At 33.8% G+C, this 27,395-nt stretch overlaps 2 protein-coding genes across 6 annotated transcripts in view; one reads left to right on the top strand and one right to left on the bottom strand.

The window, feature by feature from the left end:
- Positions 1-293: 293 nt before the first annotated feature.
- Positions 294-27,395, bottom strand: part of LOC141459871 (small integral membrane protein 14) — a 40,434-nt gene continuing 13,332 nt past the window's right edge. Inside the window, exons 1-6 of one of the 4 annotated variants that reach the window (XM_074139426.1) lie at positions 7,367-7,508; positions 7,047-7,237; positions 5,691-5,792; positions 5,548-5,596; positions 5,309-5,445; positions 294-1,733 (exon numbers count right to left, since the gene is read on the bottom strand). In XM_074139426.1, coding sequence (XP_073995527.1) covers positions 1,683-1,733; positions 5,309-5,445; positions 5,548-5,596; positions 5,691-5,765 — 312 coding nt within the window. In that variant the 5' untranslated portion in view covers positions 5,766-5,792; positions 7,047-7,237; positions 7,367-7,508 and the 3' untranslated portion in view covers positions 294-1,682. Of the gene's footprint in view, positions 1,734-5,308; positions 5,446-5,547; positions 5,597-5,690; positions 5,793-6,092; positions 6,257-7,046; positions 7,238-7,366; positions 7,509-27,395 lie in introns of those variants that run through there. The other 3 variants (XM_074139429.1, XM_074139425.1, XM_074139427.1) reach the window with 3 other exon arrangements.
- DAT (Sodium-dependent dopamine transporter) overlaps positions 8,020-27,395 on the top strand; it is a 71,220-nt gene continuing 51,844 nt past the window's right edge. The window contains exons 1-2 of one of the 2 annotated variants that reach the window (XM_074139394.1): positions 8,020-8,483; positions 8,811-9,003. Coding sequence is in view for 1 of the 2 variants with exons in the window: in XM_074139391.1 (XP_073995492.1) it covers positions 21,210-21,299 (90 nt within the window). In the remaining variant the exon portion in view is untranslated. Of the gene's footprint in view, positions 8,484-8,810; positions 9,004-21,101; positions 21,300-27,395 lie in introns of those variants that run through there. The other variant, XM_074139391.1, reaches the window with a different exon arrangement.

Genomic DNA, 27,395 nt, shown 5'->3' on the forward strand with positions numbered 1-27,395 from the left:
ATATATATTTACAATATAATATGCACGAAATGTATGTATAATATAATATTTCTTTAAAAAAAAAAATTACAGTCGACTCTCGATAATTGGAATTTTTCGATAATTCGAACTCTACAGCTGATAACTTCGGTAAATCGAATAAATGCAGTGTATTTAGATACGCTAGATAATTCGAAATCCTTTTCTCTTAACAACAGATGGAAGAGAAGGCTCTATAATTCAAACGAGGCCACCTTCCCCCCTATTTATAATTCGAATTTTCCCAAGTAATGTTTACTTCTCATTTTCCGCTCATTGTTCATTTCTCCTGCGTAATGTTTCCCACCTTTCACAGCCCAGTTTAACTTCCCCTTTAGTTTGTCACGAATGGGGAAGTACGTCTCCCTTACTGTGTCCCACAAAGAAAACGGTATCGCGGCCTTGGAAAGTGGTTCGAAAAGAAAAAGATATCGCCAAAACTTTCAATATTCCACCATCAACGCTTTCTAGAATTCTAAGTCACTTGACTAAGTCAAGCCACATTGTAACAAAAAACTGTTCTTCATTTTTTTAATTAGGTACATATGTATATTATTATTTATTGAAATGTTAATACATATTCAATTTTTTGATTCTTTTTGTCGTTTTCATTATTTTTACTTTTTTACTTGAGGCTATATATGTCTAAAACTTAGGTAAGCTCATACGTATTTTCAATATACCTATGTACATACATATATACATAATAATAACTCTTAATAATTCGATTTTTTCCCCCCTTCTTGATAATTCGAAGTCTCGTTAATTCGAATTTTTCCTGTAGTCCCTTGGATTTCGATTTATCGAGAGTCGACTGTACATATTTATATGTACGTAATAAAAATTAATGAAAGCAGATCATTATTATTATCTATTTATTTGGTAGGCATTGGTCAGTAATTATTATTTTTTTTTTTACATCCTCACTAATAAAAAATAATTTATCTCGTATCACAATAATAATTTTTTTAAAAAAAAAAAATGGTCAAGTTCAGCTAAGTTTTATTATTTTCTAAATTTTATATCAATTAATTCATTTTAATAATAATTGCACATTATTTTGTTGTTTTTTGGAATGGTTAAAACTAAAATAATTTTTACGTTTTTATTGTTAGGTTGATAGAGCTGATAAATATTTTTTGAAGCTTAATATTATTATTTATTATTTATTTTTTTGTTATTTTTGATTTTATTTTATTTTTTTTTTTAAGTGAAATATTTATCTAAATAAAACCAAATCAAAAAGTATAAAAGAAAATCCATTTTCAAATAAGAGAACACTTTTTCTTTTGCCACGGAACGTATTATAAAAATACTTTGAAAAAAAATAAACTCAATGACGTTATTATTATTATTTTTTTTTTTTAACTACATGATTAAATTATAAATATCCACTTATATATTTATATATAAATGAAGTAAATACAATATATGGTGCAGTGTTTTCTGGGCTATTAATATGTTATATAATATAAACCATTCCCTTCTACATTAAATACAATAACAGTAACCACAAGCAACGTTAACATATAATTCGCTCGATTTTTTCTTTTTCTTATTTTTTTTTTTTTTTGTAGCCATAATTTAATTTTTTTTAAAAAAAAATTAACTATATATTTTTTTTCCCAATGGATGGTGTGCTGTGCGTATGGATTTGGTGATGATTAAAATGCATTCGGTGGTGACGTAGGCGGCGGTGGATTTCCTCCTTCACCCTAGAAAATGATGGAAAATTCGATATAGTTAATCGATATTAACTATATAAATTCTAAAATACCGTAGAAACGTATTTTCCCTAGAATACATAAAAATTATATTAATTAATATTATAACAGTAAAAGTTGTTAATATGTTAAGTACCTATTATCACTACACGAACTCTATAAACACACATCAACCCACTTACAGGACTGGCTTACACAAATGGAGAATCAAAACTAACGTTACGAAGTCAACTCTCAGACGGAAAATTCTAACTCCTGTCACCTTGAACCAAATTCTTATACCAACTGTAGACAAAATACGCTTACCTTGGACTGTACCTAGAAGCAAACGGTTGACATGGAATCACCCCATACTAGACTGGAAACTGACCCAATACTACAAAACTTCTCGGCCAGACTACTGGACAAACGTTCGAAACTTAACCTTAACATAACAAAAGAGTCTTATTTCTACTGTTACTGCGACCTATTTGGTATGGGGGGGGGGATCGACTAAAACCGTTCCAACTCACTACCAGCTTCCAGACATTACAGTCCAAAAATACTTCAGAAAACTTCTTTAACGCTCGCTTTCATTACAGATCTTGCTAACACTCATTTTCTCAAATTTCATTCCACTCTACAGCAGCTCATCCTAACCCCCTCTATCTTCCTCCACATTACCAGGTAATCCTCTAAGGAGATTGAAGAGAAGATGGCCTCGTGATCTTCTCTTATCGTGAGAGCAAAGCACTTTACTGGAGTGACACCACTGGGTGCCTTCTCCACTCATGATTTTCTTCTATTTCTTTTTTCTTTCACCATATTTGCTTGTTGCAACAACTGTTGCAGTGGTAAATTACAATAAAAGATTAAAAAAAAAAAATATATATATATGTACAGTAATAAGGTTAGTCTGTCTCAAGATATACGAGAAAATATAACAGCACATTTAACAGGATTAAAAAATTGTCTTTCATGGAGTATTTTCTCCAAAACCCGAAAACACAAATGATAATTGGATTCCAAACCTTCCTTCTATTAAGAAAATTTAGGAAAAGCTACATGATTATCGATAAAAGATAAAGAAAATTTAGTACAATTATCATGTGACAGAACTTAAATGATAACTATGTACAAAAATCTGCTTAAAGAGACTGGATTGTAATGAGTAAGCTCTATTCAAGTAACAATAAATTTAATTGGTACTTACAGGTAGTTGAATGCTTAAAAGAAATTAATTTAGAAGATTTGGGCACAAATATAATAATCCTAAAGATGAACTTTGTAAATTAATTAATAATTTTGAAGAGAAAAATATGTACGCAATTTTTAATTATTTAAAAAAGTTTATAAAGTGAACATGAACTTGAACTCCTTTGTAACAGATACATTATATCTCTATACAAATAAAGATGATAATAAAATAACACACTCGGAATAACAAATTTCACGAAATACAATCATTTTTACCAAGTGATACGGTGAGCCAAAAAAGGTTGGGAAACGCTGTCCTAGATCAATAGTTGCGAATGTTATTTATTGTCAAGTGGAAATTCCGAACATAGTTTTCCACCAACTGTGGGACAGTATTCCTTGTAAATAACGTGCACAGAGATCAACCAGAATATAGTAAACATATTTTTAAATATGAATGTATAGGTTTCGTGACCATAAATTGTTAAACTTAGGATGGAAGATTGGATCAGTTTCTGTAACTCAACCATCCCGCATAGCCACGCCCTGAAGAGGACACTATATTTGTCGAAACGTAGGCAAAAAGACGAGTTGTTTTATTTGACCGATTCCTCGCCAACCTTCCATCCTAAGTTATTTTTAAATAAATAAATATATGCATATACCGAAATAGAGTCGGTAAATAATATCAAGAAGGAAAATAGTAAAACTAGAACAATTAGAAGTTTGGTTAATTATTGGTAAAATAGATAAGGCAGCCAAATTAGAAAATTTAACTATTATAACTTGACCTACTTTGACTAATAATACCGTTCTACAGAATATTCCCGGTATATAAATGCTAAGTTCAGCTTAATTATAACCTGAAGGAGTGTGGAAAATGGGAAAAAAAATTACAGACTAAAACTAGGGTGGACAATTTTCTTCTGAAATTCACATGTTTCAAACTCTAGTGCAGGATGTTTTCATCGAATCCACACATAATTAGCTTGAGAGTGGAATTGGTCGAAATAGGCTGTCGACCTGATCTAGGGGGGTTAAATCCGCTAAGATGCCTTGACCAACAGAGAGATAGAGAGAGGCTAGAGGGTTGAACTTTTTATTATATCGCTTGCTGGCCCGGAGTATAACGTACTTTCCCAAAAAGGGCTAAAGGGATTTCCCTCGGTACAGCCCCCAGTTCTGTCCAATACTAGCCCCCAAACATTAATGTAGCAAGCATCCCCAGACTTTATGGACAACGTACAGAGTCCATTGATGAAGGAGGAAGGAACGAGCCAGGAGAGGAGCAGCCGCAATATGAGAAAGTGAGAAACAATCGACCATTGACGATGTCCCAACCTAGCGCGCTCCATAAATGCCTAAATATGTAAAAATCCAAACCCGAGATTTACCAACAAAATCAAGTTATTTTCGCAATAGGTTCCAAAATAGGTGAACTCACTTTCCAATCTTACAAGTGAGTGAGAAAACTTAAAATTGTACACATTTTAGGTTATATTAGGCTATAAGTTATTCATTTGATTAATTTATAAATAAAATTGATGATTTTTCGAAATATTTTAAAGTCCTACTTAAGTAAGCCAACCATTTAATTGGTAATATCAATGAAGCACCAACTTTAAGCCAATTGAATTTGAGATAAGTTTTCAATCAATTTACTAAAAAGAAAATGATCCGTCACTTTTGTCTCGTTAAATCCAGATATGTGTAAAAATATTCCATACGAAACTACATTTTCTGTAATGAACAACACAAAGGAGGTTATACCTTTTTATTAATATTAAAAAACAAAAAAACGACCGCTTCCTAAAGGGATCTTCTGAATATTCGCATGATGTCACCCTACAAGCACTCTTTTGACTTAGCATCGCTTTCATCTAAGTTTTGAGAGCAAATATTCATCCAGACAGACAATAAGTTAGTAAAGGTATTTACAATTAAATCATTTAAAATACATGTCTTAAAGATAAACTTATGTTAGTTTTACTTTTCAGAGGAGAATTTGTGACTTCTTTTTCTGTGTTGACACCCAAGTGAATGGAAGGAAACCAATTGTGCAAACACAAACTACAGAAAAGGAAAAAGGTGACCAAACGAACAAATGTAGATAAGTTTCAGGGGTTAAACGGTGATCAGTAAGTTCTGAAGAAAAGTCTACCGTTTTTACCATATTACATACAGTAGAAGCAACATGCCCTGTTTTCTGCCGAGATGCTTAACGTGGTTTTACTAAGTACTAGAAATGTGAAGAAAGTTATGAAGTAAGCCTTCACTGAGGCCACTGAAGAGAACCAATTCTCTGCAAATGTACTTATGATCATCAAAAGGGAAACTTTGTCATCTTTGACTTATACAACGAAATCAATGTAGGGAAACAAGCAACTTACGCTTCCATTTCCGCGTGGTTTTAAATCATTTTCCTTGGTACGAATCGAGGCTGGACGAAGTAAGTACAAAAAGAAAGCTAGAGCCATCCAACACATCATTAGCATTAACCCGGAGTCGCCAGCTTGAGTTGGTGTAGCTGAAATCAAATACAATGGCTATTAGTAAAACTTATTGTACGCAGTATATGTTTAAAGATGAACTGATTAGCACAAGAAAACAAAAGAGAAAAACTACATACACGGTTGAAAACATTGTGTGTCTGAACAAGTTTGTTGTGATTGTCGTAACTGAAAGAGAAATTTTAAGGTTTTTTTTTCTTAAAAAATTTAATACGCAATATAATTTCTTACCCAAAAGAATCTGCAAAATAAACGCACTTACCAATGATAATAACCTACGCATAGCCATTTCATGATTCCAGATTGCTCCGCATAAATCCATCCCATCATCAGCCATTATAAATCAGATTATTTTTTCAATTTTCTAATAACAGAAGAGAAATTCTTTTTAAAAATATCTGTATTTCAAGCACAAATAGTTTTGTAGGTCATAGGTTCAACACTTATAGTTTCTTTTATTTTAATTAGGTTTATTGTTTTAAATTTTCTTCAAAAATAAATATTTAAATAAAACTATGAGATGATAAATATTAAACAAAAACAAATTTAGCCAGTAACATCTAAACTATAATTAAGGTCCCGTAATTATTTTATGTTTACAAGACAGACACTCCTAAAAAAAATCCACACATAGTTCTGAATTATCTCAAAAGGTTAAACTTACATGATTACCCAAATTAAATAATAATTGTTTATTTTTCTCTAATGTACGGAGCAATGAATAAAACAATTATTTCAGCCCAAACACTACACAAGAACAAATAACAATAAAATACCAATCTGCCAAAGTGGACAACACAACAGTACTTTACGTCATTTACTGTATTTATTATAGTCAGCTGATTTGGAGGAACGACTTGGAGCTTTGCTATTGGCTGACATGAAGTTAATCTTTACAATTTGAATTTTGCATTGTGTAAATATTTAATTTAAAATTTATTTTATTATTATCTTTAAATACATTTTAATTTTTATTTAATTTCTTTATTTAGTATTAATTATAATTATAAAAAATAATCTGGCGTAATCACTTACACGACTTTCTTATAATTATTGAGACTAAATCGTTCATTTTCTAAACTATTTATTACCAATTCCCAAATTTTTGAAAAATATTTCTTATTAACTTAATATTTGTTTTTGTTTATTGCTAAAACCATATACTTCAATGAAATGACGCTTTAAAGTAGAGCTAGCCCCTACCACACCAAAAGCGGAGCTTCTTAAAGCTAATTTTAAAGATTCATACTGCCATAAATTCAACAAATGATAATTTATTTTTTCTGAACCCAAATTTTCTTCATAACCTGAAAGTTTCTAATGATGAAAATAATTTTAAATAGATCTAATGACACTGGCTTAACTTTCAGTACCATTCTTCAGACGCCCCCTCCTCATGAAACTCTTAAGTTTTAATTAAATTCTACCCTCAATCTCCAAAAAACTTCAAAAATGTTAGAACATATTATCTTCTATAAACTGGTGATTAGATTAATTCTGGAACACTGATTTCGAGACACCATAACTGAAAACTTTGGTTTATAAACTCGAATCAGGGCAATGATCATTTATAAAAATGCTTGAAAACAAGAACTGTGACACACACACACATATGTACCTTATGATGAATCGATGGATTATTGTCCCAAAAATACTGAGTATTTTAGAGGAACAAATATGGATTCAGTTCAGGTATAAGTTTCTTTTGTGGTACCGGTTTTGATTCTCGGTTCAAGTTTTGACTGGTATGATAAATTTATAGTGCTGTTTCGCCTCCGTGTACACCTATTTGGATATTGGACATAAAGCCTGAAAAAAGTCGGAATTACTTTACTAATAGATCTATTTTTTTTAAATGCTAACTAATAATATTACTATTTAAATTTTCAAATGCCACCAAACAATAACAGACAAAAAATATTTTCTCTTGAAACTTACACAACACAAATTATCGTACCAAGACTTCAGACTTCAATCAAATTACCTTCTGTAGGTGAAATGTTCGCTACTGGATTGTTTACATTAATTTAATAAGTTGGATTTAAAACGTTTCTAAATTATTAATTTTTTTTTTTAATCATATAATTTACTTGTCACTAGTATAAAAATATAGAAATAATGATGTTTATCTGATTAATTTTTATTTAAATTAATCAGTAAATTTACTGCTATGTTTTTGTTTTACATTTCACATGCAAATTGCCTTAATATGTTCCTTAACGTGACAAACTAAATTTTACTTCCAAAATTTATTGAATATTAACTACTTTTGTTAATATATTTTATTCATACGTCTTGTGTAAATTAAATATATTAAACTTTTCGATGCTCTATTACATTTATTTGTTTGATAACTATGATATTCTTTTTATTTTACTATTTATGTTTACAAGTTTGTGTACATTGCACAACGAATGAATACTATTTTACTATTTACATATATTCTTTCAAATTCGTAACTGGATGCTTTCCTGCTTTGTAAAAGCCAATTCAGAGAAAATGTTGGATGGGGGTATGAAAAAATTTCTTTGCCATACCCAAAGAAGTAAGAGTTCTAACCTGACTGCTGAAATTGGGCGCCAATTTAGGATAGCCTAACATGAAGAATGGAATAGAAATTTTGCCAATTTCATTTTTATTTGTTTTTGTCAAAGTTTTCGAAGGAAGTAACCATTTTTTCTTTGTACTGATTCAATATAAACTGGTTTTGGAACATAATTTAAACTATACTATAACATTATTTTACATGTTAGCTGTTTACAAAAGTATCAGTAGTTAATCTTTAAGGTTAATGCTGAATTTTGCCAGCTTCCTTGTAAAACAAAAAAAAAAAAAATGTCCACAGTACAGTTTATGTTACGTAATCAAAAGTAATGTACAATTCCATTTTATCGGTAATAAACCTTGAAGATGACCAGTCTCTAGCCTTGGCAAGTACAAATAGAAAGTAGACTGTAATTGGCTATTTCTGTACCCAATGTTGAAGTAAAACAGTCACCAAAAAAAAGATGAATACCCTAAACAATCGATGAAGATTCAGCCAGCTGAATACTGAGTGAGTACCATCTTTAATAAAGTTTACAAATTCGTTTTTGTGATTCTCATATTTTGTATTCGAATCAATTATCGAAAAGAAGTGTCTCAATCTATTGATTGCCTAATCCAAAAGAGATTTGTCCTCGTAAATTAAGTTCAGCTTAGTCGAAACCACGAAAAACAAATTCTCATGTCTATCGTTTGTAGTGATTCTTCGGGTAAACGTATTTTTCTTTTATCCAATTGGAATTCTATCAATGCTTTTAAGGGGATCATACTCTTTAGACTATATCTTTCTTCCAGTAACTAATATACACCATTTGTCCAATATATTATTTTGACGCAGATCTTCTAGGCCGGACAATGGCAGTGGGCAGAATTAAAATTCTGTGGCGATCTTACAGAAGAACAGAGAACGATGATGACTGGAAGAGGTACATGCGCTGTGGCGATCCAGAGTCGTGCCGCCTCCAACGACGAGCCGCCGAGTTGGGACCACTCGCAGATATACCCGACATGGCACAGCTTCTTCAGTACAGGTACCAAATCTCATTTTTTTTTTTTTTTTTTTACGTAATAACTAGTATCGATTATTGCAAAAAAACAAAAATTTCTATTACTAAGGTTTAAGATGAAGGTCAGGTAATTCCATTCTGGTCACACTTTTCGACATTCCCTGAGCATGAACATGTTTTACTTCCGTTTTTCTTTTTTTTTGGTGCAAGAGCGGAAGTATTGCTGTAGTTTTAAATTTTCGGAAATGTGTTTTTGCCGGAAACATCTATTTTGAGATATGTGGTCCGTTTGTGTTCTTAAGTATGTCGAACGAAATATCGCAAGAAGTTAGTTACAAACTTCATATATTTTTGTTCTCTCCAAAAAAAAAAGTCTCCAAGTCTTAAGCTCGCAAGTAGAGTCCTTAACTAGGGAGAACTATTTTCCAAGGAAAATCGAGGAAAGCCACTTCTGGGTGAGCGGATGTTAAGCTTATGGATTAAAATGCCAATAGAGAGAAACCTGCTGCAGTGAACTGTTCACGGAATTAAATATTTCAAGTTAAATTTAAATTTGCCGGAAGTAGGCTGAACAAAGATGTATTTAAAATTAATTTTATTTTAGCGATATCTTCGCACTAGTTCTAATTTTTAAATTACGAAAATTGTGGTAAGAACCAGTGACGCGAAAACGCCACTCCAGACTGTTTTAAATCATGTTTTAATTATCTATTTTACGGATGATTTTTATTTGTTAATGGTAAACTGATACACTGCCGACGTCAAAGTAGTTTCTCTGTGCCCAGGTTGCCGTCAGCAAGCTGTTTGTGCAGTTGTGTTGAGTCAGCTGGTGGTGAAAACTGCCAGATTTTTGAATAATTTTAAAATTTTTATTTTATTAATTACGACGTAATGGTAAATTTACCAGCAATCTGGACAATGGAAAATAATATAATCTAAATTTTGTTCGTGATTTTCATTGAAGCCAAAAAAATAAATAAATTATTTTGATTGTGTTCAGTTGCCAAAAATCCGATGTGAAATTTAAAATTTGGTCGAATTGTAACATATCGTGAACTGCTGTTTAAACAACTTTTCTTGCAACCTCGGAATCACAGGAAATAAGCGTTCTGAGATCCCCTGAAGCAGAAAAACCATGGTCTTTACAATCTAGTGAGCGCGCATGGCGTGTGAGCTCAAAAAACGGAAACTGGCCGGAAGTTCCGCCTTAACATGGCGTGTAGAAACTCCCACAAGATCTGGACATCAACTAAAATCCCTGAACCGCTTGTTCTAGAACTTCTTTTCTTTTCTTTTTCTTTTTTTTAGGATTTTAGGGTTCAAAAACGGGGCTCCTATAGGAGACCTCAAAAACATGCACTTTCGATAAGAAAACTTTGAAAATTTGAACACGATCGCAAAGCTAGAGGCGTAAGCGAAAAGAAATGCAGTCCAAATACTTTGTAAAGTTTACGCTGTAGAGTGAGTTGAACTTAATGGACTTGCCAAACTTGCCTAATTGCTCCACCAGCCTAATTAGAATGGGCACCAATCTGATTACACTTTCAATACTTCCTGCTGCGTCCAGTATTATCATTCTTACTTCCTCATCACCCTGTCTCGGAAAAAGGGAAGTATTGCGAGGTGCGGATTTTACGATATTCCTGGGTATCTAGAACATCCCTGGGAGCCTGCTTTGGGGTTTCTAACAGCTAATAAAGTGGGTAAGAATTTTAAAATGTTTTTAACATTCAAACCCTATGGCAGAAGCAAAATTCGATTTGTACCGCCTGGAATAGGAGCAGCAACCTTTTTCTTGAATAGCCCAGGCTTTGAAGGACATCTGACCTAACCAGCAGCTTGGGTAGGTACTGGGCGGAGAACTTTGGGAGCGAAAGGTATTCAGGCTTTAGGGAGTGGATTATCTTGGCACCTCTTTCTTCCTTGAGGAGAACCTGGGTGATTTTTTTGCCAGGAATTAGGACAGAGTATATGCTGTCTATGTGGTCTTGAAGAAAGATGTCTTGATAACCCAGGAGGACGTGGGTTATCCCAGAGAGCCTGGGTGATTAACAGAGATGATGGGATGCATACTCTTCTTAGGATACTGTCAGCTCTTCGATTTGAGGAGATCGTTGTGGTGAGGTGTGCATTAGACACCTGGAGGGTAATGTCTAACAGACTAACAGGGATTCCTGTACATCTAGAACATCTCTGGGGAACCTGGTGTCCTTTGAATATTTGGGGAGCATTAGAATGGTGTGGGTAGGATTCCATTAGGAAATGGTAATCTCCGCTTTTGGTTGAGCTCTCTGGAGAACCGGAGTGGTTTAGAACATTTGGGGATGGTTAGACCTAACTGCCGGCTTCTAGTTCTCCACCTCCAACTTGCCCGGATTCCTGGGAATGGCAGTTTAGCCCCCTGCTGTGTGAGCGTAATCACGTAGTATAAATCCAGTCATAAATTGAAACAGAATCTGTTCTAAATTTAAGAAAAACTGGATAAACCTAAATTGCAACTAAAGGAGAGTGGAGGGTGCACCCCGCTAGATTGGCTACTCCCTTATTTCCCGGATACTCCCCAGCTTATCTCAACTCCAGAATAAAGCTCAGCGAAGAGGAATTATACGGAATGTGTGTTTACTATTTTTAGGAAAGGCGCGCCAAGTTGATAACAGTGAGCTTAAAAACTTTCCAGTCGGAATTGTCCGTTTGTCTGTCAGCGGTCTGAAGTGTATCAGCTTTGTTTTCCCAAAGCGTGGAGTTGTGGGGAGGAGGGGCCGAAACTTTTCTTCAACTGGGAAAATCTTGCGAAAAACTCCAGTGTTTTTGTTTGCTGTTGTTGTTGTCCACCCCTCACCCCCATAACCCTAACTGCCCTGGGTGGGTGGGGGGAAGTCTCATCCGTCACAATTGATTATGTAAGCAGCCAGTGTGAATGAAATGGGAAGTTTATTTATAATTATTTGAAGACAGAACTGGGGCTTTGTCTTATCTGCCGGTTCAGATTTGCTACCAACGCCTGGGGATTCCAGCTAGCCCAAGGGCGTAATTCTTGAAAAAGAAATGGCAGAGATGTTTCGATTTTGTGTGGTTTTTGTTTTGCCTTTACGAAATGGCGAACAAGAAGGAAGTGGAAGAGAAATGCTCCTACGTCATGGCTTAATTACAATACTTCACTTCGTGAAGCTAGAGCTCTGTGTCTGCACCACACTCCATGGAGTTAGATTAGAAGTTGAGGTCTTGATATTCTTCTGATCAGGAAGAGGTCGGAAACAAATCTCACCGGAAATAATGAAATGTCTTCCTCCCCCACCCCCCGCAGACAGTTGATGGAAAAACAAATTTGTTTTTGTTGGCTCTGCTGGATTGTACCCTACGATCTGTAGGGTCTCTCCTACAGGTCCAGAGCGAGCATGCTCTCCCTGCTGCAGCACTTCCAGCAGATGGAGAATCAATCTCTGATTCTCTGGAGACGTTCTCGGAAAAGAGAGTGAGTGAGAGAGATGGCAACTTCCTGCTGATCGCTCTCCAGTTTCCACAGATACCTCTCTAGGCCGATTAAGATCACCGATCATTCCCTGGTGCTTTACAACCTTTTCCTTCCATCTACGAATACTCTTGCACACATCCGGTAAATCGACCACCTTTTTTAGTACAAATTCCAAGTCAAAAGAAAATTTAATGGCATAATTGTGGTTAGAGCAAGTTCCGTGAGTTGAAGCCAGATTGTGCTGCTTTTTACAGATGGTAGGTCTGTACATTGTAGCGAGTTGGCACGTTTAGGAGCTCCCCATGAACTGATAGTCATTTTTTGAAACATGAACTTGTGCTAAACAAACCGAGGGGATGTACTGGACAAGTTTTACACAACTTCTATTGACTTATAGGTTCGGGGCAAATAAGGAACATTTCTCTCTGTTGCGTTGCATCACTGACAGAGCTGGGACGATCTGTTCCAATTTCCGTTCAGAATAAAGTTGGTGCAAAGTTGATCACCATTTGAAGTAAGCACGGAAGTAGGAGTACTGGGTGTGACATTGCCAGATAACCTACTTTGGAACCCTAACATTACCTTCCTCACTTTATATCGTCCGCTGAACCCAAACGAACGAGATTCGTTTTAAATGAATCGATAAACTCTGTTTCAGAAAAATGGTTTCTATTTACTTTGAGAGGAACTTAATGATTTCAATGATATTCTTAAATTCTCCGATCTCTAAGAATGTTCGATCTCAAACACATTATTCTAGGAAGAAGTTTAGTTCAGCGAACTTCCTTTTTTTGGCGGGAAGGGATGTAAAAGATGGAATCTTTTCTTTCTCTTTGCAAATAAGGAAATTATTCCCCGGAAATATAATTATTCACGTCCGTTTTCTCTCTGAGTGTGTTTGTGTGGTCAGCATCACAGGAAGTTCAAATTTGATATCTAGTTCAGGAGCCGTAAACTAAGCGGAAGTTGCCACTTTACTGGATTGGTATTTCAACGTTTTTGAAAAAAATTCTCCAACCGGATATAATACGAGGTGTGGCTATTAAATAACGACTGATGCTATAAAACATTTTATTTTAAATTTAAACATATTTAGTTATTATCACCTTCAATATACACCCCTCCCCTATCCCTTGCAACGCTCCATGCGAATTTACCATTGTTCCCAAACAGTGCTGGAAGTCTTTTTCTGTAGGAGCTCCTGCATGACGCGTGCCTTTTTTTCTTTTACACAGCTTCAACTGGACTGCTGAAATCGTGTTCCTTTTAAATGTAGATTTGACTTTGGGGAACAGATCTAAAGTCACATGGGGCCAGGTCAGGCCTAAAACTGGGATGTTGTACTTTGCTAGAAACGTCGTCTTGGACAGACAATGCAGTGTGAGCCGGCGCCGGTTGTCTTGATGGAGAACCCATTACTTGTTCTTCCGCAAATCTCAGGTCGTTTTTTTCCTTACTCTTTCACCGGAGTTGAGCAAGCACCTCACGTTTAGTAATGTTGATTAATTATAATCGATATTTTCACGTCCGTTTTGGACGTGAAAAGGCGACCCGGGCGGTCATCATCTCCGACGTCTTCTCGGCCATCTTGGAAACGCTTGAACCACTCAAAAACTTGCGCACGTGATAAACATTCATCGCTATAAACTTCTTTTAATAAAAGATAAGTTTCGGTAGCGGTTTTACCGAAGTTTTCATATGAAATTTCACGACAATTCGTTGCTCTACTACATGTGTAGTATCATGTTTTGCGACAAAACGAAACTAACACCTCCTTACACAAACACGTCAGGTTCCGGTCAGACAGATTTCTCCGACAAACACGTGAGACGCTGCAATCGAAAGAGAAGGCTTTACGCTACTGCACAGTTGACGGTCGTTAGGATTTTGGTGCATGCATAGTTCTTCTGTAGCAGCATCAGTCTCGTTATTTAATAGCCATACCTCGTAGTTTACTGAATAGTATTTAGTCGCGGGAGTGTGAATACAACAATACAGTGGCATTATATTACGCATTAAAAATAATAATGTAACTATGCAAAGTTTGTTTTAGCTTGATGAGTGATATTGTGCATACATTCGAAAGGTTGGCATAAGCGATGAATTATTCAGTCAAGTTTTCTCTTTAATCTGCGCAAAGAGATATTTTTTTAAAGATACTGGTGAATGAGGATGCTTTTTGAGAGTACGAACTGACGCCGATAAGTGCCTTATCTAATCGTTCCACCATTATTTCATTCTATTAGTCGAATATTTGTCATAAAATATGAAAGCATACTGTGCCCGAATGAGTTCAGTAATGTGTTGAGTGTGGACGTGGTGATATTTTGTGTCAAGTTGGCGAACAAAAATATCTTGTACTTTCTCCAGGATGAGTATTTGTTTACTTAAAAAAGTAAATAATAACCAACTATGGCCACATCCGCCAAAAGCGAATTTAATTGGTTATTTTGCCGGAAGAAGTTCAGAATCTGGTACGGAATTCTACTTCGAAGAGAATGCTTTAGATTTACTGAACTATTACGACAAACAAGTAGATCGGAATAATCTTTTTACATTTCCTGCGGCAGTGGAGTCTAAGAGCCTAGGTTTTTCCGTTTCTCAGGTTGATGCTATGAAGAACTGGATTCTACAGAACAGCGAACTGGAGGCGGTTAAACGAGCCAGATTTGTTACCAACAGTGAGGCCTTAGTGTATATTCTAAACTTTCCTACTAGCCCCGAAAAAGGATGGGAATTACGCTTGAACAAAATAAATGAGAAATATTATTTTTTTAATGATTCTTTTAAATTATTTTCTTCGACAGCCCAAAACATGTGTCTTTTCCACAAGTTCAACTGTTTGCCTTCAGTGTTCAGCAGTGAAGCAGAAGAGTTCCACGAAGTTTACGAAGTAGAGGTAGGTGAATATCGCATTCTATACGCAGCCAGGTTACCTGGCGTTAAAAGCGATAAACGTGTAACTAATTTGGACGAACTGAAAGCTGCTACGCATCTACAAACAGCCGTTTGTAAACATTATTACCATCAATTTAGCGAATGTAGAGATTGCATTAAAGAGTGGGCCAGTGCAACATTAATATCCGCAGATCAAGTGGTTATAGTATATAAAGGATCGTTTCCTGAATTTTCTAATCTTTGTGGCAATTTTCAATATCAAGTAGGGGAAACTACCGTAGACCAACTAATCGCTACACAAAATCAGACTGGAACGTCTGAGGCGTTGAACATGCCGTACACAGCATGGAATTACTTGCATGATCTGTTAACATGGCTAGAGAGTCAAATCAGGTTTCAGGACGATTGGTCTATTGATCTAAGTGAAAAGTATACAGTCTTTGCACGATGAATCCACCGCAAGAAATTGGTGCTAAAGATTTGTGGCTGGTAGCACCAATTCAAATACAAGATTAAATACACCTTTAAATACATAGTTTGTGAATAAATAATTGCGTTTTTGTGTATTTGCTGTGATTTTTCCCAATAAGGTGTGGGTACGTGTGTAGCTCCATGAAATTTAATAAAACAAGAAGAGATACTGTGTTCAAGTGACCAATCGTGTACACGTCATTATTCTAAGAGGATTAATATGGGGAAAAATTCCTTCTCCAGGATTAAAGTTTCCTTCCAATCAATTTAAGAAATGTACAGTCCCGGCCAAATTCCACCAAAACCGAACTTAGTTTTGGTTATTTTGCTGGAATTACTTTCCCGATCTGTAGGAGCTACAGAATTACTACTGCTTTGGAGTTGTTGAAATATTTCTCTACCAACCTCCAAATTTAAATTGAACATTGATACATTTGAAGTAGCTCAAAGTAGCAACTCATTTTTCACACATACACACGAGTGCTTTAGATATATTACCATTAACTTTCCGGAAGCTAAACAATTGCGCTAAACAATGGGTATATGCTACATTCATTTCCGCCGAACAATGTGCGCTTGTGGCACATTGTGTATTGGCTGAATCATTTTTCCGGCTACAGGAGTAGTGCAGGAAACAACCGTGGACCACCAACTAATTCCTGACAACAACCTGAGGGGGTTGAACGTCTCAGTAAACTGGTTGAAATTACTTGCACCGTCTGCTTACATTAATTGAAGAAGAAGTGTGCATGCATACGAACCTCAGAATCCTATCCGGTTCCGTGTTACGTACGAAAATGATCAACTAATTGAATCTATCACAACTAAACATTGCAGCAGATACGCTGCAAGAAGTGCGCAAAGCAGGCTGCATTTTTTTTAACTTCCTGTATCTTCTATTTTATTTCCTCCCAAATTTAAACAATAGAATATACCATTTATTATTATTATTGTTATTATAATAAATTTAAAATGGCGAAATTATTTTACATCCCAAACAGTTTTCGGAAAGAACGACCGCAAGAAGCTGGAAATGAATCTAATCTTACGTGTGACCGCATAAAAATTAAATACGCAGCCTCCAAACCGTTCAGTGGTTGCATTAGAAATCCATGTTTGGATAATGTCGGCTTGATGTGTCTCACATATTACTCCTGATACGGCAACATCATTCCTGCGAGATTGTCAAGTAAATGCTGATTTCCTGATACATACAAAAAAAAAAAAGAAGCGAGATGCCACCAATGAAAAGGCCATCAGTGTTGTCCCTTCCGGTCAGTCGTTCTAACTGCCAACTTTGTCCCCCGCACCCTCCAAATGCAAGAAAAAAACTTCATTGACTGATAAGCGATATTATTTCTTAAATCGACTTACAATCGATCTGAAACGAACGAAGGTTTAGCCAGCTAGCTATCTGTCGGACAGTAGATGCCAATGTTGCTAGCAGTAGTGACAAAACAGAAGGAGATAGTGAATCCATCTCATGACCTCACTCTACTCTTATCAAAATTCTTATCAAATTTCAGGAACCAAAAAAAAAAAAATGTTTCTATTAACACTCCTAAGACTCTTGTCTAGTTTAAAGATTACAATTTTATTTACAAAATTCACTTGTAAGATTGAATTCTACAAGTTGTCCTGAACTAAGTGATTTGAAGCTTGCTATATACTACATTATTCAAGTGGTTCTGACTGATTATACTGCCCACCACATGGAGCGTCACCATCAAAACCGAGAAGTATATAGTTTAAATTTTTAAGATTTAAATCTGTATATTTCCACTGATCACCCCTCCCCAGAACACGTTGAAAGAGATTATTTATTCAAATAGTACGCAATGAAGTTTAGTCAAATTTTCTTTAAAATTATGAATTTTACTTCTTAATTTTTTGAGAAAAGGGAACTGCGCATGAGCATGAGGCTGTGAAAGCATACAGTCTTGGATACCTTTTTTCTTTATTTTTATCTAATTTCAGGATTTTACCTAAAAATTAGTAGTACCTTAAAATCTGTATTATAGTTAATTCCCTTTTTGGGACATAAATTTGATCCAGCTTTTCCCTTATTATTATAATTAGGCCGTTGCCTTGGTTTTTATTTATTTCATTAAAATAGGTAATAGGAAAACCTCCAATTATAAAGAAACGTCAGACGAAATTTTTTCCATCATTTCTATAATTCCTAATATCTAGTACAATAAGAAATTTTAATAAGCTTAATCACGTTGAAAGTAGATGAAAATTATACAAATTCCAGATTTAAAAAAAAAGAAAATTCTAGAATATACTGAACAGAAAAATAAATATTCGTTCAATTTTTTTATAATGGCGGCTACGAATAGAGGCGTGGTCTATCCTAGCCTTTTGATAGGCTAGTCTAACCGCCCACATTTCATATTTTCGTTTCTCCATTGCGATTGACTGACCAAATGGCTAATCATCTCTAGCGAAAATATATTGATTTTTTTTTTAAATTACTTTTTCTCTCCGTGGGTATTAAATTAAGATTCAAATTATACAACAACAATGTTGCCCTTCAATTATATATTTTTTGAATTACATTCCTTACTTAATATTAATAGTTATTCCTCTAAATGTATGAAATGAGAATTCTAGATATCAATAAAGTTCAATTTCTGGATTTGTCATCCAAAATTTGGCAAATAATACAAGATTCCAAAATTAATTCAACTTAAATCATGTAAAAACATTAAAGAAATTGAAAATCTTGTAACAGAAGAACATAAAATGTTTATAAAGAGCTTAAAAATTTTAGATTTTAAATTTTCCACTAAGTACGAGAAATGGGTTTCCACAATGAGTTGTATAGGAAGGACCTTGCTGTTGTTATATTTCAGTCGTTAATGAACGAGTTTAAAAACTGTAAAATGCTAGTGATAATTTTTTTAAAATCTTAAATTTTGGGAATTTGTGAAAATGTATGAATTATAACCTTGAGAATAGTATCAGGAGAAAGTGTATAACCTTGAGAATAGTATCAGCAGAAAGTGTAAAAACCTTGAGAATAGTATCAGGAGAAAGTGTAAAACCTTGAGAATAGTATCAGGAGAAAGTGTAAAACTTTAATAACAGTATCAGGAGAAAGTGCGTATTTGTTCACACCAAATTTTTTTTGTTTATATTTTCTGTTAATGAATTAATGGCGGCATTAGAGAATTCAACAGCAATATGTCTACAGCTTTAATTATAGAGAGGGGCTCCCTTGATTTGTGTTTAAATATCGATCCTAATTCCTGTCAAACTGGACAACATTTCCACAGTATGTGTTCTCATGTGAGTGGCAGAGGGTTGAAAGAGTGTTGGTGAAGAGAAACTGGGAGAGAGTATTGGATCTGCCAGGACTTTCTATATAAAGTGTACGCGGTGTATATATATCACTGCCTACTAGAGAGGTGAGACGAGACAGGGCTACCAGATTTGACACGTATCATTGTTATGTTGGCTAACCTCACGCACGCACACTCTCTCACAGCTATGCGACTGGGGTATGTATGTACTTGTGTAAATGAATGTCGCGCTCTCTGAACTTCCCCGCCCCCGCCCACCACGCACATAGAGCGACACTGATTGACCTGAAGGTACGTGTGTGTGTTTGTGTGAGTAAATGATGTCTAAATGATGCATACATGACACTATGGCGTGTTTGGAAGTGTACAGAGGTCGGTCTCTATCCCCTGCATAATGTACCCCCCCAAACTCCTCCCCTACCACAGAGTCCTTTTGTGTCCGACACTTGTATGTCGCCCCCCATAGCCACATAGCTAAGTTCCTATATATATATATACAACACTCCCTCTCTCTTACCCTCACACACACACAAACAAATATACAACTTGATATCTGTTCACAAATCCTGTCTAAACATGTCTCTTTACCAACCCTCTCTCCTATCAAAGAACACTTCACTTATAGGTTAATCGTATGTGTTTGTACACAGTTCTAGCTAGTTAAGCTAACACCTGGTACCGTTTATGTAGTGGGTAACTAAGGTTAAAACAAATCGTTTGGAACCAGTTTTTTTTTTTTGCAAAAGTCGCTTTTTTATTTTCTGTTAGTTGATACGAGGAAAGCCTTGCATGAGTTAGTTTTTCACCGGAAATATCAGTTTTATGGTTCTCTGAGACCGGAAAAGGGTGGTTTTTAAAAAGGAGAGTGGGCAAAATATTTTCAAAAAACTGAAAAAAGCTGAAACTTTCAGTGCAAATAGCGGCCATGACAGCAAGAGATCACTCTAACGGAAGTAGAATGGATTTTTTCTCGTATCCTATAGTTCTTTTTAAACTGCTTCGTTTATAGATTTCAAAAGCTTTCATTGAATCACCTTATAATAGCATTTCTAAAGTTTAAGCTAAATTGTAAATCATCAAAGATTGCTTCATTCAGATCAGTTTCGGATTTCCACCCATCTTCAGCGCTAAGTAGACTTCATATTCACTTTTGAACATTTAAGAATATGACCTCCACCTTCTGACATAATTTACAAAGATTTATGAGCGAGAACCAAAGAGAAGAGTGGAACAAAACGGAAGAAATATCATCCTGTTAATGCCATTCTAGGCCAATGCCAATAAGACTTAACAGATCTCCCGAGATCTCGATATAAAAAAAAAAGATACCTGTCCGTTATTTCCTGTAATACGCAACAAGTGATAAAGTGCCTGATATAAAGATAGCCTTGCATGGTCGGTAAGCTAGGCGGACATCAGATCTAGTTATTAATTGCATCATATACAATAGTTAGATTAAAGTTAAAAGGAAATGCATTTTTTTCCCCTTAAGGTCGATTCGATAAGGCGGAAATTGACTAACAGAAATACGAGTTTCAACTTCTTGGTGACCCAAATGCGCTTTCTACTTCAAAAACGTTTTTTTTATTTCAGGTTATCTCTGGTTATGAGAAAAGGTTTACAATCGTGCAGGTTATGGATTCCTGAGTTTTCATCTTACCTGTTTTGAGGATCTCTAATGGGAAATCCGGCACTCGGAAGTAAAAAAAAAGAAGCCTATTTCTGAATAGATTTTTCCAGTTTTTCCTCCAGGTACATGTGGCGCACAAATAGTTTCTCTAATAGATCCAATAAATTAACCATTATATTGTTCAGGTCAACTACAATTTTTGCAGTAAATCAAATCAAAGCAGCCGCTCGCTACTAACTTATTCTGTTGTCTAACTGAATCGTTCACAACTTTCGGGAATGCTTGAGGTGGTAGAAGTTTCAAGGCCATGTTAGAGAGTAATAGTTGTTGTGTAAGTCAGTCAGTCGGTCTGCAGTAAATCAGTGGAGTGGCAGTGAGTGTAAATGTTATTTGCCGGCCATATTGCACCTATAATCTAGCCTTAATCTGTCTTTAGACTTTACTAGTCTAAATGAGTAGGACGTCTTTGCAGAGTGAAATAACACAGTGTTGCTGGGTTCCATGTTCACGGCGGTCAAGAAGAGGTCGACTGGAGAACAAGGTCAGTGTGGGTTCGGTTACCTTCTCTGGGAGAGAAATTCCAAAGATCGTTCCTCCCAAGATCTAAGAGCACCCTATCTCCATCTTACTCTCCACATTAGCCATATCTAGCATTATCCAAATGATTGATTAAACTGCACTTTTAAAACAGATTCTAACTTAAGAACGCCCCCTAAAATGTTTTACTAGATCAATTATGCAAAGAGAAGTTAACAGATCTACACGTATGTAATGTAAATAGCAAGTTTAAAGGCAATCAGAGTCTGTTCGAAAATCAAATATAACCTTCCTTTATAATACAGGAGGCATTGATCTGGACTTTATACTAGCGAAGTGGGGCTTTAGAGAAACCACCTCTCCTAGCAGTTTCCTTAATCAGGAATAATCTTCATCATTACTAGAATTCCAATCGCGAATAAATTTTTATCGTTAGTTTTTTATCTTTAGTTTAATCGATTAATATTTACAACATATTTGTATTCTGTAGCACCACAAAGCAATTCGATTAAACATCGCTCAAAGATGTTCAAACATCGCTCAAAACACAAAATTTATTAGCACAAACTTTATCTTTAGTTTAATCGATTAATATTTACAACATATTTGTATTCTGTAGCACCACAAAGCAATTCGATTAAACATCGCTCAAAGATGTTCAAACATCGCTCAAAACACAAAATTTATTAGCACAAACTTTATCTTTAGTTTAATCGATTAATATTTACAACATATTTGTATTCTGTAGCACCACAAAGCAATTCGATTAAACATCGCTCAAAGATGTTCAAACATCGCTCAAAACACAAAATTTATTAGCACAAACTTTATCTTTAGTTTAATCGATTAATATTTACAACATATTTGTATTCTGTAGCACCACAAAGCAATTCGATTAAACATCGCTCAAAGATGTTCAAACATCGCTCAAAACACAAAATTTATTAGCACAAACTTTATCTTTAGTTTAATCGATTAATATTTACAACATATTTGTATTCTGTAGCACCACAAAGCAATTCGATTAAACATCGCTCAAAGATGTTCAAACATCGCTCAAAACACAAAATTTATTAGCACAAACTTTATCTTTAGTTTAATCGATTAATATTTACAACATATTTGTATTCTGTAGCACCACAAAGCAATTCGATTAAACATCGCTCAAAGATGTTCAAACATCGCTCAAAACACAAAATTTATTAGCACAAACTTTATCTTTAGTTTAATCGATTAATATTTACAACATATTTGTATTCTGTAGCACCACAAAGCAATTCGATTAAACATCGCTCAAAGATGTTCAAACATCGCTCAAAACACAAAATTTATTAGCACAAACTTTATCTTTAGTTTAATCGATTAATATTTACAACATATTTGTATTCTGTAGCACCACAAAGCAATTCGATTAAACATCGCTCAAAGATGTTCAAACATCGCTCAAAACACAAAATTTATTAGCTCAAACTTTATCTTTAGTTTAATCGATTAATATTTACAACATATTTGTATTCTGTAGCACCACAAAGCAATTCGATTAAACATCGCTCAAAGATGTTCAAACATCGCTCAAAACACAAAATTTATTAGCACAAACTTTATCTTTAGTTTAATCGATTAATATTTACAACATATTTGTATTCTGTAGCACCACAAAGCAATTCGATTAAACATCGCTCAAAGATGTTCAAACATCGCTCAAAACACAAAATTTATTAGCACAAACTTTATCTTTAGTTTAATCGATTAATATTTACAACATATTTGTATTCTGTAGCACCACAAAGCAATTCGATTAAACATCGCTCAAAGATGTTCAAACATCGCTCAAAACACAAAATTTATTAGCACAAACTTTATCTTTAGTTTAATCGATTAATATTTACAACATATTTGTATTCTGTAGCACCACAAAGCAATTCGATTAAACATCGCTCAAAGATGTTCAAACATCGCTCAAAACACAAAATTTATTAGCACAAACTTTATCTTTAGTTTAATCGATTAATATTTACAACATATTTGTATTCTGTAGCACCACAAAGCAATTCGATTAAACATCGCTCAAAGATGTTCAAACATCGCTCAAAACACAAAATTTATTAGCACAAACTTTATCTTTAGTTTAATCGATTAATATTTACAACATATTTGTATTCTGTAGCACCACAAAGCAATTCGATTAAACATCGCTCAAAGATGTTCAAACATCGCTGAAAACACAAAATTTATTAGCACAAACTTTATCTTTAGTTTAATCGATTAATATTTACAACATATTTGTATTCTGTAGCACCACAAAGCAATTCGATTAAACATCGCTCAAAGATGTTCAAACATCGCTGAAAACACAAAATTTATTAGCACAAACTTTATCTTTAGTTTAATCGATTAATATTTACAACATATTTGTATTCTGTAGCACCACAAAGCAATTCGATTAAACATCGCTCAAAGATGTTCAAACATCGCTGAAAACACAAAATTTATTAGCTCAAACTTTATCTTTAGTTTAATCGATTAATATTTACAACATATTTGTATTCTGTAGCACCACAAAGCAATTCGATTAAACATCGCTCAAAGATGTTCAAACATCGCTGAAAACACAAAATTTATTAGCTCAAACTTTATCTTTAGTTTAATCGATTAATATTTACAACATATTTGTATTCTGTAGCACCACAAAGCAATTCGATTAAACATCGCTCAAAGATGTTCAAACATCGCTGAAAACACAAAATTTATTAGCTCAAACTTTATCTTTAGTTTAATCGATTAATATTTACAACATATTTGTATTCTGTAGCACCACAAAGCAATTCGATTAAACATCGCTCAAAGATGTTCAAACATCGCTGAAAACACAAAATTTATTAGCTCAAACTTTATCTTTAGTTTAATCGATTAATATTTACAACATATTTGTATTCTGTAGCACCACAAAGCAATTCGATTAAACATCGCTCAAAGATGTTCAAACATCGCTCAAAACACAAAATTTATTAGCACAAACTTTATCTTTAGTTTAATCGATTAATATTTACAACATATTTGTATTCTGTAGCACCACAAAGCAATTCGATTAAACATCGCTCAAAGATGTTCAAACATCGCTGAAAACACAAAATTTATTAGCACAAACTTTATCTTTAGTTTAATCGATTAATATTTACAACATATTTGTATTCTGTAGCACCACAAAGCAATTCGATTAAACATCGCTCAAAGATGTTCAAACATCGCTGAAAACACAAAATTTATTAGCACAAACTTTATCTTTAGTTTAATCGATTAATATTTACAACATATTTGTATTCTATAGCACCACAAAGCAATTCGATTAAACATCGCTCAAAGATGTTCAAACATCGCTGAAAACACAAAATTTATTAGCTCAAACTTTATCTTTAGTTTAATCGATTAATATTTACAACATATTTGTATTCTGTAGCACCACAAAGCAATTCGATTAAACATCGCTCAAAGATGTTCAAACATCGCTCAAAACACAAAATTTATTAGCACAAACTTTATCTTTAGTTTAATCGATTAATATTTACAACATATTTGTATTCTGTAGCACCACAAAGCAATTCGATTAAACATCGCTCAAAGATGTTCAAACATCGCTCAAAACACAAAATTTATTAGCACAAACTTTATCTTTAGTTTAATCGATTAATATTTACAACATATTTGTATTCTGTAGCACCACAAAGCAATTCGATTAAACATCGCTCAAAGATGTTCAAACATCGCTCAAAACACAAAATTTATTAGCACAAACTTTATCTTTAGTTTAATCGATTAATATTTACAACATATTTGTATTCTGTAGCACCACAAAGCAATTCGATTAAACATCGCTCAAAGATGTTCAAACATCGCTCAAAACACAAAATTTATTAGCACAAACTTTATCTTTAGTTTAATCGATTAATATTTACAACATATTTGTATTCTGTAGCACCACAAAGCAATTCGATTAAACATCGCTCAAAGATGTTCAAACATCGCTAAAAACACAAAATTTATTAGCACAAACTTTATCTTTAGTTTAATCGATTAATATTTACAACATATTTGTATTCTGTAGCACCACAAAGCAATTCGATTAAACATCGCTCAAAGATGTTCAAACATCGCTCAAAACACAAAATTTATTAGCACAAACTTTATCTTTAGTTTAATCGATTAATATTTACAACATATTTGTATTCTGTAGCACCACAAAGCAATTCGATTAAACATCGCTCAAAGATGTTCAAACATCGCTAAAAACACAAAATTTATTAGCACAAACTTTATCTTTAGTTTAATCGATTAATATTTACAACATATTTGTATTCTGTAGCACCACAAAGCAATTCGATTAAACATCGCTCAAAGATGTTCAAACATCGCTAAAAACACAAAATTTATTAGCACAAACTTTATCTTTAGTTTAATCGATTAATATTTACAACATATTTGTATTCTGTAGCACCACAAAGCAATTCGATTAAACATCGCTCAAAGATGTTCAAACATCGCTCAAAACACAAAATTTATTAGCACAAACTTTATCTTTAGTTTAATCGATTAATATTTACAACATATTTGTATTCTGTAGCACCACAAAGCAATTCGATTAAACATCGCTCAAAGATGTTCAAACATCGCTCAAAACACAAAATTTATTAGCACAAACTTTATCTTTAGTTTAATCGATTAATATTTACAACATATTTGTATTCTGTAGCACCACAAAGCAATTCGATTAAACATCGCTCAAAGATGTTCAAACATCGCTGAAAACACAAAATTTATTAGCACAAACTTTATCTTTAGTTTAATCGATTAATATTTACAACATATTTGTATTCTGTAGCACCACAAAGCAATTCGATTAAACATCGCTCAAAGATGTTCAAACATCGCTCAAAACACAAAATTTATTAGCTCAAACTTTATCTTTAGTTTAATCGATTAATATTTACAACATATTTGTATTCTGTAGCACCACAAAGCAATTCGATTAAACATCGCTCAAAGATGTTCAAACATCGCTCAAAACACAAAATTTATTAGCACAAACTTTATCTTTAGTTTAATCGATTAATATTTACAACATATTTGTATTCTGTAGCACCACAAAGCAATTCGATTAAACATCGCTCAAAGATGTTCAAACATCGCTCAAAACACAAAATTTATTAGCACAAACTTTATCTTTAGTTTAATCGATTAATATTTACAACATATTTGTATTCTGTAGCACCACAAAGCAATTCGATTAAACATCGCTCAAAGATGTTCAAACATCGCTCAAAACACAAAATTTATTAGCACAAACTTTATCTTTAGTTTAATCGATTAATATTTACAACATATTTGTATTCTGTAGCACCACAAAGCAATTCGATTAAACATCGCTCAAAGATGTTCAAACATCGCTAAAAACACAAAATTTATTAGCACAAACTTTATCTTTAGTTTAATCGATTAATATTTACAACATATTTGTATTCTGTAGCACCACAAAGCAATTCGATTAAACATCGCTCAAAGATGTTCAAACATCGCTCAAAACACAAAATTTATTAGCACAAACTTTATCTTTAGTTTAATCGATTAATATTTACAACATATTTGTATTCTGTAGCACCACAAAGCAATTCGATTAAACATCGCTCAAAGATGTTCAAACATCGCTCAAAACACAAAATTTATTAGCACAAACTTTATCTTTAGTTTAATCGATTAATATTTACAACATATTTGTATTCTGTAGCACCACAAAGCAATTCGATTAAACATCGCTCAAAGATGTTCAAACATCGCTAAAAACACAAAATTTATTAGCACAAACTTTATCTTTAGTTTAATCGATTAATATTTACAACATATTTGTATTCTGTAGCACCACAAAGCAATTCGATTAAACATCGCTCAAAGATGTTCAAACATCGCTAAAAACACAAAATTTATTAGCACAAACTTTATCTTTAGTTTAATCGATTAATATTTACAACATATTTGTATTCTGTAGCACCACAAAGCAATTCGATTAAACATCGCTCAAAGATGTTCAAACATCGCTAAAAACACAAAA

The sequence above is a fragment of the Rhodnius prolixus genome, unplaced genomic scaffold (assembly GCF_049639745.1).
Source record: "Rhodnius prolixus isolate KJV_2025 unplaced genomic scaffold, Rpr scaffold_23, whole genome shotgun sequence".
In the NCBI taxonomy this organism is placed as follows: domain Eukaryota; kingdom Metazoa; phylum Arthropoda; class Insecta; order Hemiptera; family Reduviidae; genus Rhodnius; species Rhodnius prolixus.